The sequence below is a fragment of the Xylocopa sonorina genome, chromosome 2 (genome assembly GCF_050948175.1).
Source record: "Xylocopa sonorina isolate GNS202 chromosome 2, iyXylSono1_principal, whole genome shotgun sequence".
Classification (NCBI taxonomy): Eukaryota; Metazoa; Arthropoda; class Insecta; order Hymenoptera; family Apidae; genus Xylocopa; species Xylocopa sonorina.
Genome location: NC_135194.1, coordinates 14,661,047 through 14,673,417, shown reverse-complemented (window position 1 = coordinate 14,673,417; position 12,371 = coordinate 14,661,047). Strand labels below are relative to the sequence as shown.

General features: G+C 31.8%; 2 protein-coding genes across 2 annotated transcripts; one reads left to right on the top strand and one right to left on the bottom strand.

The window, feature by feature from the left end:
* Positions 1–6,878: 6,878 nt before the first annotated feature.
* On the bottom strand, positions 6,879–9,269 carry LOC143432799 (leucine-rich repeat protein soc-2 homolog). Its single transcript, XM_076909697.1, has one exon. The coding sequence runs from the start codon at positions 9,083–9,085 to the stop codon at positions 7,253–7,255; it is 1,833 nt and encodes a 610-aa protein (XP_076765812.1). The 5' UTR covers positions 9,086–9,269; the 3' UTR covers positions 6,879–7,252.
* Positions 9,270–9,425: 156 nt separating this feature from the next.
* Positions 9,426–12,368, top strand: LOC143432847 (protein zwilch homolog). The gene is made up of 12 exons (XM_076909777.1): positions 9,426–9,747; positions 9,824–9,871; positions 9,941–10,073; positions 10,135–10,369; positions 10,437–10,601; positions 10,672–10,845; positions 10,929–11,133; positions 11,207–11,286; positions 11,374–11,612; positions 11,711–11,938; positions 12,005–12,117; positions 12,207–12,368. Exons 1-12 carry the CDS (start codon positions 9,612–9,614, stop codon positions 12,269–12,271), a joined length of 1,821 nt encoding a protein of 606 aa, XP_076765892.1. The 5' UTR covers positions 9,426–9,611; the 3' UTR covers positions 12,272–12,368.
* Positions 12,369–12,371: the final 3 nt, after the last annotated feature.

The window sequence follows — 12,371 nt, the reverse complement described above, 5'->3', positions numbered from 1 at the left end:
TACTATTCTACTACTGGTAGAATATGTTATAAATGAAACGTTTATAAATTATATAAATGCATGGATTTGCATAATCAAAAGACTCCATCGTACGTTTCGAGTTGAGAAAGCGAGACAATTAAAGTGTATACATTTGTACGTATACGGGGCATAAGATCGAACAAAGAGAATCGCAGGCGAGAGAAACGCATAATACAGATTCATTCGATAGCATCAAGATCTTCAAGTAATATTGCCACCATCGAAACTCTTGTTTTAAAAGTACCTGAAGTTGTTTGATCGAGCGTACGCGCGGAAGCTATTTTGTGGCACAAGATTTGTTGTATTTTAGTCAGCGATTCTTGTAACGCCGAAACGTGCAATGAGAAAATGACGAGACAATTCGAGAATGCGAGTGCTCCGAGTTAACGTTTGCCCGGCTCGTAATCTAGACGAGTTCGTTCGTGTTAAGTGTTTAAGAGTTAAGTTTAAAATGTAAGAGACGGATCAGTGCTCTGAATTAACGAGTACCACGAACAAATCGCACTCGTTGGTTCTGTTCTCGCGCTGTGTCGCGCGATATTGGTGCAATAATTCCCCCCTGCCCTTTTTTTTTTATACGACGCGTGCAATAGAGATCAAAGAACGAGCTTCTGAAATATACAAATGGCAGCTTATGCTACCATAACGTTGTTGGTAATCGATATCGACCTACTCATCGATATATGTATATTTTTTGAAAAAGAATTTCAACCCTGATTATTTATCGAAACGATTTCGCTCTAATTTATTTTCTACGAGAATTGACCGATTTTTCTTTTTTGCAATGACAAACGGCAGAAATTCCGAAATATCACACTTTATAGTTCCTCTTTTAGAACATGGCAATTATTAGTTCCTTGTCGCATTCCTTCCTACCGAAGGATAGTTCCTACCGAAAGATGTTCTGGCCACGAGAATGATTTCTCGTGGTAGATTTTACAAAAATATTCACGTGTAATTTATCACATTTTTTCTTTTAACGTAGGAACAAATTAGAGCGAAATAGTTAAATAATCTGTGCGGACTTGATGCAGCCATTCCGAGTAATTGTTGAAAGTTTTTTAATCAATCTTTCGGCGTGCAACTTCCCTATCCAGTTAGTGTAATAGACAATTGTATATACATTTATACATATATATATGTATGTATGCGTCTATCTGGTAAGACCCAACATATTTAAATACGAGAAAAGATCGCGTCTAGAAGATGCGGAACGAGCAGAACCGTTTTGTCTGTACGTGAACCACGTCATGAGCGCGCGCACAAAGAGCTTTATATTAAGAACAAAAAAAATTAAGAAAATATATAAAATGTTCGTTTATTGTGAACACAGGCGAATTTAAACTATCAATCGTCTCTGCGATTTGAAAAAAAAACGGCTACGACGAATAGTAATCTGACCCTGATATTTAATAATGTTATTAACGATATTAATATTAATATATTCGATATTGTTTTAAAACTGTCTCCGATCATTTACTCTTCGATTCCGTTCGTTTGAAGACGATCGATTGATATGCACTCTAAGAGAGATTTAAATAATTTGAATAAGATAAGAGAAAGAAAGCTATACAAATGATACCGACCCTATTCGAGAACTTCTAGCGCCATCTCTGCGAAAAGTACTGAAACTACTGGCCGACTAGTTTCAGTTGTTCTCCAAGAGATGGCGCCAGTAGTTCTTGAGTAGTTTACTTCGCCGTCGATAATGCTGTGCGACCAGTTTGAGCACTTTTCACAGAGATGGCGCCAGGGGTTCTTGAATAGTGTAGGTATCATCTGTCTCACTCTTTCCTGTAGCTTACTTATAAATCGCTCTCTCTCTCTCTTACCTCTAAAGCGGGAGATATGTTATCTGATTCGTTCTATTCAATAAAAAGTAAGGAATTTTTGTATCTAATCAGCAGTACTCTTAAATTCTGTAATTAAGATGAGAGAGAGAGAAAGAGCGCAGCGGAGAGAAGAAAAGAGAAGCGGAAACGAAGTCTGGAAGGTAATAGTTTAATAGATAATTTAAAACTTGTATTATTTCAGATGGTTTTACATCGACTTTGCACCGCAACTGGATTTCTTCGAAAAAAATGTATAAGAAACTGGTTTCGACCGAAGATATAGGAAATATGATTATGCAGGACGAGAGAATAACTCTTTGATGGTTGCTAAAGAGTGAATCATGATCGAAATTCTCAATTCAACGAGGAATTAAGGGATAGTAGAGTCCAGAATTACCGGAGCAATGGATATTAGCTTCTGCAACAAGAAGAAAGAAGAAGTTCGAGAAATGGATTAATCTACGTTCCTTTCTTACAAATGAACATAAGTTTTAGTTGTATAAAAAGTATTGTACATGGGTTTATAAAGATAATTTACAACAATTAGGATGTAAGAACACATTTGTAATTTGTAATTTGTTAAAATAAATGTTCAGTCATTGTTAATTAATTATTTAATTATTTATTAACCTAGTCAGCAATCCCAGAATGACCAATTCCAATTCCTTAAACGAGAGAATCTCGTAAAACATAGCCCCTATCATGATATAAAGCTATCTATAAGTTCAAATATTGGCGCGTGAGTTCGAAATATCACGAATTCCTGGAATATGACGTCACTTCCGGTAAAGCCTAAATTACGGATACCTCCTTGCCTATCATGTTCTCCTGATACAAAGTCGGAAATCAGGGTTTTGATTGAAAAATCCTGAAAACTTGCCAATTCCTGGAAAATGACGTCACTTCCAAGAATCGCCGAAATTCTCGGAATTCTCGATGACGTCATTTCCAGGAAGTGGCACGTTCGGATACCTCCTATGACGTCATGTTCTCCTGATACATTGCCAATTTTTCGAACGAAAATCTGAAAATCCGACTTTGTATCAGGAGAACATGACGTCATAGGAGGTATCGGCAATTCCAGGAATTCTCGATGACGTCATTTCCAAGAAGTGGCACTTTTCGGATACCTCCTATGACGTCATGTTCTCCTGATACAAAGTCGGATTTTCGAGATTTCGTTTGAAAAATCGGCAATGTATCAGGAGAACATGACGTCATAGGAGGTATCCGAATAGTGCCACTTCTTGGAAATGACGTCATCGAGAATTCCTGGAATTGCCGATACCTCCTGTGACGTCATGTTCTCCTGATACATTGCCGATTTTTCGATTGAGACCCCGAAAATCTAACTTTGTATCAGGAGAACATGACGTCATAGGAGGTATACGAACGTGCCACTTCCTGGAAATGACGTCATCGAGAATTCCGAGAATTTCGGCGATTCCTGGAAGTGACGTCATATTCCAGGAATTCGTGATATTTCGAACTCACGCGCCAATATTTGAACTTATAGATAGCTTTATATCATGATAGGGGCTATGTTTTACGAGATTTTCTCGTTTAAGGAATTGGAATTGGTTATTTTAGGATTGCTGATCAGGTTAATAAATGATTAAACAATTAATTAACAATGGCTAAACATTTATTTTAACAAATTGCAAATTACAAATGTGTTCTTATGTACTAATTGTCGTAAATTTTTTGAAGAAATCCAGTTGCGGTGCAAAATCGATGTAAAACCGTCTGAAATAATAAAAGTTTTATATTATCTATTAAACTATTACCTTCCAGACTTCGTTTCCGCTTCTCTTTCCTTCTCTCCGCTGCGCTCTCTCTCTCTCTCTCTCATCTTAATTACAGAATTTAAGAGTACTGCTGATTAGATACAAAAATTCCTTACTTTTTATTGAATAGAACGAATCAGATAACATATCTCCCGCTTTAGAGGTAAGGGAGAGGAAGAGAGGGAGAGCGATTTATAAGTAAGCTACAGGAAAGAGTGAGACAGATGATACCTACACTATTCAAGAACCCCTGGCGCCATCTCTGTGAAAAGTGCTCAAACTGGTCGCACAGCATTATCGACAGCGAAGTAAACTGCTGAAAACTACTAGCGCCATCTCTTAGAGAACCACTGAAACTAGTCGACCATTGGTTTTAGTACTTTTCACAGAGGTGGCGTAATAGTAGTTTTCGAACAGGGTCGGTATCATCTGTCTCACCCTTTCCTATAGCTTTCTTATATATCTTTCTTTCTCTTATTTCTAAAGCGGGAGATATGCATAACATTACAATAAAACTACTAAAATATACAATAAATTACAATTATACTAGTGAAATGTACAATAAATTAAAATAAAGCTAATGAAATATACAATAAATTGTTATAAGTTCAATGTATCGAATAATTAGCTGTAATAAGTAATAAAGTGAGCGACCCAAAATTTTTATCATATATTTATATATTTAGAAATATACAGCATCTTATATAGTCATATACATTGAATTACATTAATATTATACTTTTAAAATTATATACGTAATATCGCACTTGATAGACTATTCAACGAGATTACAATTTGAAAAAAGTTATTTATTTTAAATTTTCATATAAATTTAATCATATTTTTCCAATCATACTATAGCGTGTTACTTATGTATTTTAAAACTGTTGAACAGTTTATCACAACAATTTGTATTGTAGCACTCCTTTTGGCAACCTTTGCACATTACTTTGAAACTTATTCAACACTGTAATATGTATTAAACATATATATATGTATACTGTTAAAGCAAAATGGTACCTTAACTGCAACATTTTGTACATCCTTTCAGTAGAGAAGATATATGTTGTATGCTACTTTATAAATTATATACATAACTGTTATTGTTTATAACATAAAGGTAGGTAATACACAGGTAAGCATTTTGACATAAAATCTACAAATTGACATTGATAGTTGCAACTTGAATCAATTTGGAAGTTGTTACTTAATGAGTATCATTAAGTAAAAAATCATAAAAATATCTCTTATACAAAACTTATGACATTGATTTCACCTGTGAATCTGTAGAAATAAGTTTTAACACAAAGTCAGGTGGAATCTTAATTGTGCAACATTATTATCGGTCTTTATTTCATGGACAAGTTGTAGAAGTTTGAAAGACAAAGTTTAATGTAAATACATTACACAATATCATATTTGAAACATAACTATAGTGTAGAAAAACTGTGTAAATAGACAAATAACAAATCATACATTTTCGTACATCAGTAAGTTACACAGAATAGACATACTTTCCCTTAATTATAATTAAAAGTTTGCTAAGTTCCATTGTATACTTTATATATTTTAATAATCTCCCAAATCAAGGATTTTGTATTTCCTTCTATAAAATATTGCAAATTGAACAAATTGATATAGAATCTGTAAATACAGATGTCTATGTACATTATATACTACACATTTGAGTACTTATAATCTCTATTAATTGAGAAAGATAAAGTCAGTGTATTTAAAATAACACTAATTAAAATATAAAGATACCTGCTTGTATAATTTACAATACATCAATATAATATCATTTTGAAATATGATTAATACACGTAAAGGTGTGTTAAATATTTAATTTGTTATTACACAGCCATTGCACAAAATAGTTTCTAAATAAAAAAAAAAACAATATTTTCTGTTCAGAGCATGTGTTTGTGTTTAAGAATGTGTGTAAGAATGTTTAAAAAATCAATATATTCTTATCTATAAATAAAATTCCCTTAGTCTCCTACAGTTATGAATGCGATATAAAACACGTGTACACATAATACTTATTTATAAGTTTCTATATGATTGACCATGAAAGTAATGTGTAACTATTTGTAATTGCTATTGATATAATTTCTCTGTGTGCAGAAAATACAAAACACTAAGCTGTCTCTTTCCTTTTACAGTCATTAAAAGTTTCCTTTCTGTTTGCATTCATCAGAAATTAGTATTTATGGAACTTAGCAAAAAATAATCTTATAGTAATACAATGCTAAACCTAGATAATAGTATGCTTATGTTTGGCAGCTCCTTCATGGGATGAGAGCATATTAATAATTCAATTGAAAACTTTAATTGCACTAATTATTAGAATTTAATTTATTAATTAGTTAGAAACATGTAATAATTTTGTAACTGTTTTGTAAAAACATATAGGTAAATGTATATTATAATTGCCACTGAATATTGCAACTTATTTTAACGGATGCAAAATGGTATAACGCATAATTAAAACATAGCGCACATAATTATGTATATCTTTTTCATGGAGCATACTTTTTTGATAATTGTTCAAGATGTCTAAATATAAAATTGTTTACGTTTAATCTTAGAAATAAAAAAGTAATACGTTATTTGTTACAGTATGCTAAATTATATATAAATAGATATCTTTTATATCTTTTTGGAAGAGTGGTTTCTTATGAAATCTCTTATAATTGAAACTGCTATAACTGATAATGTAACATAAAATAATTAACAATACATAGCTTTGCACTATGATACAAGGTACAACTTATCGCTACAGAGATTGTTTTTATTTTTTCATCATCAAAATATCTTCTTTTATATGGCAATGAATAGCAATAACTGAAACTTAAAGTTATTGATGCCGATTCTTAATTGTATTCCTTCAAATTGAATAGCTTAAATAGCTGTCTCTCACTCCTTTATAGTTTAGAAAATTCTAAAAATAAGAATTACATTTCTAAGGATAGTATTTTCAGGTATCCATGTAAAATAAATTTGTGAACTCAATGAATCTGCTATAGCATATATCTAAATACTAGATATTAATTTCTGAAATTGTAGGATAATTATAATGCATATCATAATGTAAAATAGTAACAAAGCATATCACATGCAAATTAAAATATATTACATTTTATTACAGTACTAAATAATATACATAAAAAAAAAAAAGAAAAAGAGTAAAATAAATGAAGGAAAAATAAAATATATATATGTATTAATAATAAAATGTTGCTATAATTTCATGTTATTACAGTATCTAAAATACTTTATTATGATTTCATTCTTTTGTAGTTCTATTATTCCTTGTGCATATTTTCAATTCAGCACCAATTTCACAATATATTTATACATACGTTTCTTTGTTTTCATATTGAAAATGTATCGCAGACACAAGATTATTCGTTATTCATTTTATGAGAATACAAATATATGCACATTTTATATAATATTTATATAATTTTCATTGAGATGTGAGATCATTATAGTGAGAATTTTTAATGTTAATAAATTATTGGTATCAAATATCATCTGTTTCTGTATCACTCTTCTTATTAAGAATCGACATCTAAGTCATATAAGAGATAATTATTCTTAATTTTGTTACATGGATCGGTAAGGTCCTTGCATTTTTAAAAATTGTATCACTAAGGAAGGTCCACCTGCTACTATCTCTGGTGGTATTTGAGAAAGTGGACAATTTTCAATTGACATAATACTGAGATTTGTGCACAGAGCTAATTCAAATGGTAAATTGTGTAAGTCAGCATTATCGTTTACATAAAGCGAATCTAATTTTTCCAGTGTGCCAATCTCCTCGGGTAAATAGTTCAGATTATTTTCTCCGACGCTTAAGTATGTCAAGTTTGTCAAATGACCAATAGCTCTTGGTAAAGATGTTACTTGATTAGATTGTAAAATTAACTTTTGCAAGTCCCTTAGGAAACCAATTTCATTAGGTAAAGATTCAATTTTGTTTTCTTCAAGGTCTAATACTCTAAGCTTACGCAAGTTCGCTATGCTGGCAGGAATACGTTTCAATAAATTATTAGAAAGTATTAAGACCTCTAAATTTTGAAGGCATTGAATGTCGTCAGGAATTTTTGTAAGTTGATTCGTACCCAAATTTAATTCGACCATATTAGTCCATGTACCAATGTCTAATGGTAAAGCGGTCAACTGATTTTCCTTCATATTTAACTTTGCAAGATTTTTTGCTCTAGAGAAAATACCGTACGGTATTTTGTCTATTTTGTTATGCTCGAGATTGATAGAGTAAACGTTTGTAAATTGCGCTGGTCCTCCTGATGGATACGCGGTAAAAGCATTCCTGGACAATGTGATTGTTGTTAAATCAGAGAGACTCGCGAGCAGTCCATCTGGTAATTGCGACACTTGATTCCCCTCTACGCTAAATTCATCCATCAATTTACAATTGGCCAAAGATTTTGGAATACTAGTTAATCTATTGTATCTAAGACCTAATCTGGTCAACGAAACTAGATTTCCAATTGTGTCTGGAATATCCAACAGCTCGTTGTGTTGCAAGTCGAGCGTAGACAACTGGACGCAATTTCCGATCTCCTCCGGCAAATGCTCCAGATGATTATGAGAAACATCAAACGTTATCAAATTTACCAATTTGCCGATGCCAGCGGGAAGCTCCCTGATCTTATTCTCCCTCAAACTCAGCATTATTAAATTTGTCAAATTTCGTATGTTATCACTTACGTATCTGATTCGATTGAAGCGTAAGAATAGGGTTGTGAGATTCGTCAATCTGTACACGACGTCCGGTATTTCGTTCAGTTTGTTGTGCCTCAAGTCAAGGACTCTTAACGACTTCAAGTTGGCTAATGTATTTGGTAAACTTGTCAATGAATTCTCGCTTAAAGCGAGAGTTTCTAGATTGGCAAGGAACCCGATTTCCGGCGGTAACGTAACAAGTTTGTTACCGTACAGATAGAACTCGAGCAAATGCGTCAAGTCCCGTACCGTGCTAGGTAGGTGTGTAATATTCGATTTACTTAGATCCAACCGCTCTAAACATTCCTCCCTGCATCTGGTGAATTCTTTGGAGACGTCTAGATCCGCTTGTATCGGTTTCCCTTTCTTCGTCGTCGGTTTCGGTTTATTCGATTCCGGATGCTTGACAGTTACTGTTTTTTTAGTGTCGGGCCCTGCTATGGACGCGGACGACAATTTTTTCTCCTTCGTATGCTCCTTGTTATCCCGCAGGACATCCACGTCCTCAGGCATATCGCTGGCTGTACAGGTGGTTAAACCACAGCCTTCCAGATATTCAGGAATATCTTGTTCCTTCATGTAAAAGGTCGGAAGACTGTCTTCGAGGTCCTCACGGTCCCTCTTTACCTCGGACAAACACACCGTTGAAATGTTACCCACACCTGTCCAGTATTTGTTCGACTTTTTCATAACCTAATTACTATTACAACTACGCTCAGTTTTTCGAGTATCTCTCACGTATTTCTACGACATCGTACACTTTTCAAAGATCTCGTACTTTACAAGTATTGACATATCGATATCGTCCACTGCAAGTGGCGCAAACGCGAAACGGCTGACGGAGGAGGACTAGGCGAACACCGAATACCCAGCATTGTTCCGAAACCCAAATAAATAGTACCGTTCGATATAGAATCTTTATTAATGTTTCCCCCTTCAGATATCTCTTCGAAATTGTGTCTTTTAAATTGATAAATAATTAAAAATTCATCTCGTTTCGAATGTTCACACTAGCGTTCAGTATTATTCAGTACTGTGTAATAATAGAACATGTAAAGATAGCTTAAACGGCATTAAATCATGATGTATTTACGAACACGGAATTTCAAAAAACGTTTAAAATTGTAATTCAAATAGTTCCGTAGAACTGGGCAAAATATAGAGAAAATAAAACATCTACGAGACCGATACAAAGTATAAATAATAATAAAACACCATGGTTGAACTGGAGACATTAAAACAAATTTTAGATTCGTCGATAAAGATAGATAAAATTTGTTTATCATATGTGGCTCGAATTTTTCCAGAATTCAAAAATACGCTCTGTTACATTTTATATAAGGAAGTATGTACATTGTTCGACTTTTATTTAATTTGTTAAGTAGTTATCTTATCAGCTGTTTTGTTCATTTTTTTAGCGAGCTTCAGAATCTCCCAATAATTCTGTAAAGTATACGAATGATGATGAAACGAGCTGTAAGCCTTTTGAGTACTAAGTACTTCAATTGATTTCTTTACATTGTATAAATTATTGAATTCTTTTAGTATTTGATATAACTGGATCGCCATTGAAGTGTTCATTTAAAGAAAATGATTTCGAAGATACAATATTTCGGGCAAGACAGAATTGGTTCAAGGAAGAAGAAAATTACCTACCATTAAGCAGAACAGAAGCATGGTACAGCATTAAGAGACTTACTCTAAAAATGATGTATCATTAATATGGTTTCTTTTTTTAGCAATGCACTGAATGCGTGCATTGAATTTACAGATAATTCTTTCCCTCCAATATTTGCCCTTTGCGATGGTAAAGATAATAAAAAAAGTAGATTACTAGGCGCAATAATTGAAGGGAAATGGTTTACTACAATAGAAGTTTATTCAGCTGGTAGCGAAACCCTAGAAACTATCAAGAAATCTTCATCTGAAATTTGTCAACAACATTTAGAACTTTCACATGCACGCGAAGAAGACGTAAGTATTATCTTCATTTGATGATCTACGGGTATGATTATAATTTGGTTTTATATTTGTGTAACAGTTGACCATCTCTGCATTTAATATTTTTGATTTATTTGAAACAAGAGAAGAAACACTTAATTTGGATGATAATATGAAGAGTAACTTTGAAGGAAGTCTAAGCATAGAGGTAGCTACTTCTAGTTTATCAGTGCATCTTCCTACAAGAGCAACCAAAAATAATTTGGTAAATTAGTTAATTAATAATAATCCATTCAAAATTTATTGTTTTCCTAAATATTTTATGCCCTATTTAGTTTGCTCAAGTTATTACAAATTCAAATAACAGTCCTTTGAAAGAGTTATGGAAACAATTGTTATTGTTAAATCAGTATTTGAATATAATAGATAATTATAAAAAGAATACAAAGTCTCGTCACAGTTTAATACCACTGAGATTTCCACATGATTTTACAAGTCCATACGAAGAGGTATTTTAACACTTTTACACTTAAATTATTTGTATATTATTTTAATATCTCGGTAACAATATTATAATGATTATTTCAAATAGAAACATGATGTAATTTTGAAGAATTTGAGTCTTCTGTTGAATGAAGATTACAGTTTTAGAAATTCTAGAGCCAACAGGGCAGATCAAATAAATTTGTCAAATATAGACAATTTAGGAGATAATATAAAAATTCGACAATATGCACAGAACCTTCCAGATAGAAACAATTTGGATTTTACAGACTTTTTATGGGATTTACTTATAAGTAAGTATGCATTTAATGTAGGTATATATTAAGTATTTTGCACATGTATACAATAATACTAATATATTTACAGTGAACTCGGATTATTTCGAAATGGTAGAATGTATTAACATAGTACTTGAAGAAATTATAATAAATGGCTGTTTATCTCAGGTATAAAAAAGTAGATTAAGAAGAAATATTACTTTGTGCTAAATATAATTAAAGGTGTTTTTAAATCGTGTAATTAATACATATCAGGTCAAATTTATGAATTCAACAAGATTTTCCAATATCATTACTCATTCACATCAACAGAAAGTAGTTACACATTTATTATCTAGTAGTTTACCATTAGAATATGTTATAGACATGGGTTTTGAAAAATTGTGTAAAGATTACACGTACATTTTAAACAATGCAAGGTTTGGTGAATTGTATGATATTAAAAAAGAATTAAAAAGTTTATCATATGATGAATTTATAGTTGATACCTATAGGTATGTGTAATACATTATGTATTAATAATAAAATGTATTATCATGTTTAATCTATGATATAATATTAATTATTTAAAGTTTCATATGAATGTTTTCAGGAAAAAATTGATATATTTAGTACAAATACATGTATGTTTGGAATTTATGTTATTGCTGGAAGATAATTTAGAATGTTCAACTGATGATCTAAAAAGATTATTTTGCTGTGCTTATGAGCAGTATGTTGGTGAAAAGTCACCTCTAAAAAATGTTTGCGATTTAGCTAAACATAAAATCTATACCTTAAGTGCTCCTCTTCCTGTTTCAGCAATTAACTTAATTAAAGAGTGAGTTTATGAATTTTTAATAATCTGTATGCTACCCATATAGTTAAAATTATATGTCACTTTCAGAGTGTTAAGTACACGGAGAATTTCACTTTCATCTCAATCTAAATTGTCAAAATTAACAACAATTAAATATTATAGTCAATTACCAATTTTTCCAACAAATATATATACATCAGGTAATAATTGTTTAACTTTGAAAAAATTTAATGCTTGATATCATATTTATACGTACATAATGTTAACATTTTTAAAAATTATTTTCTAGATGAATCAACATATGAAGAGTACTATGTTATCAGTGCCATTTGTTCATCATCTAAATTTAGATAGGCAAAGAAAAAGTGAAAGAATATAATGGCTATAATAAAAATATACAAAGAAAAGGAAGGAAACAACAAATAAAGTATAGAACTTTAGGCATTAAAAACAA

What these genes read in the sequence shown, in the direction of transcription:
- LOC143432799 (XM_076909697.1), bottom strand. Translation starts at nt 9,085, where the DNA reads ATGAAAAAGTCGAACAAATACTGGACAGGTGTGGGTAACATTTCAACG.
- LOC143432847 (XM_076909777.1), top strand. Translation starts at nt 9,612, where the DNA reads ATGGTTGAACTGGAGACATTAAAACAAATTTTAGATTCGTCGATAAAG. An exon ending in TAAATGGCTGTTTATCTCAG is followed by an intron (nt 11,287 to 11,373) that starts GTATAAAAAAGT and finishes AATACATATCAG; the next exon opens with GTCAAATTTATGAATTCAAC. An exon ending in AACAAATATATATACATCAG is followed by an intron (nt 12,118 to 12,206) that starts GTAATAATTGTT and finishes ATTATTTTCTAG; the next exon opens with ATGAATCAACATATGAAGAG.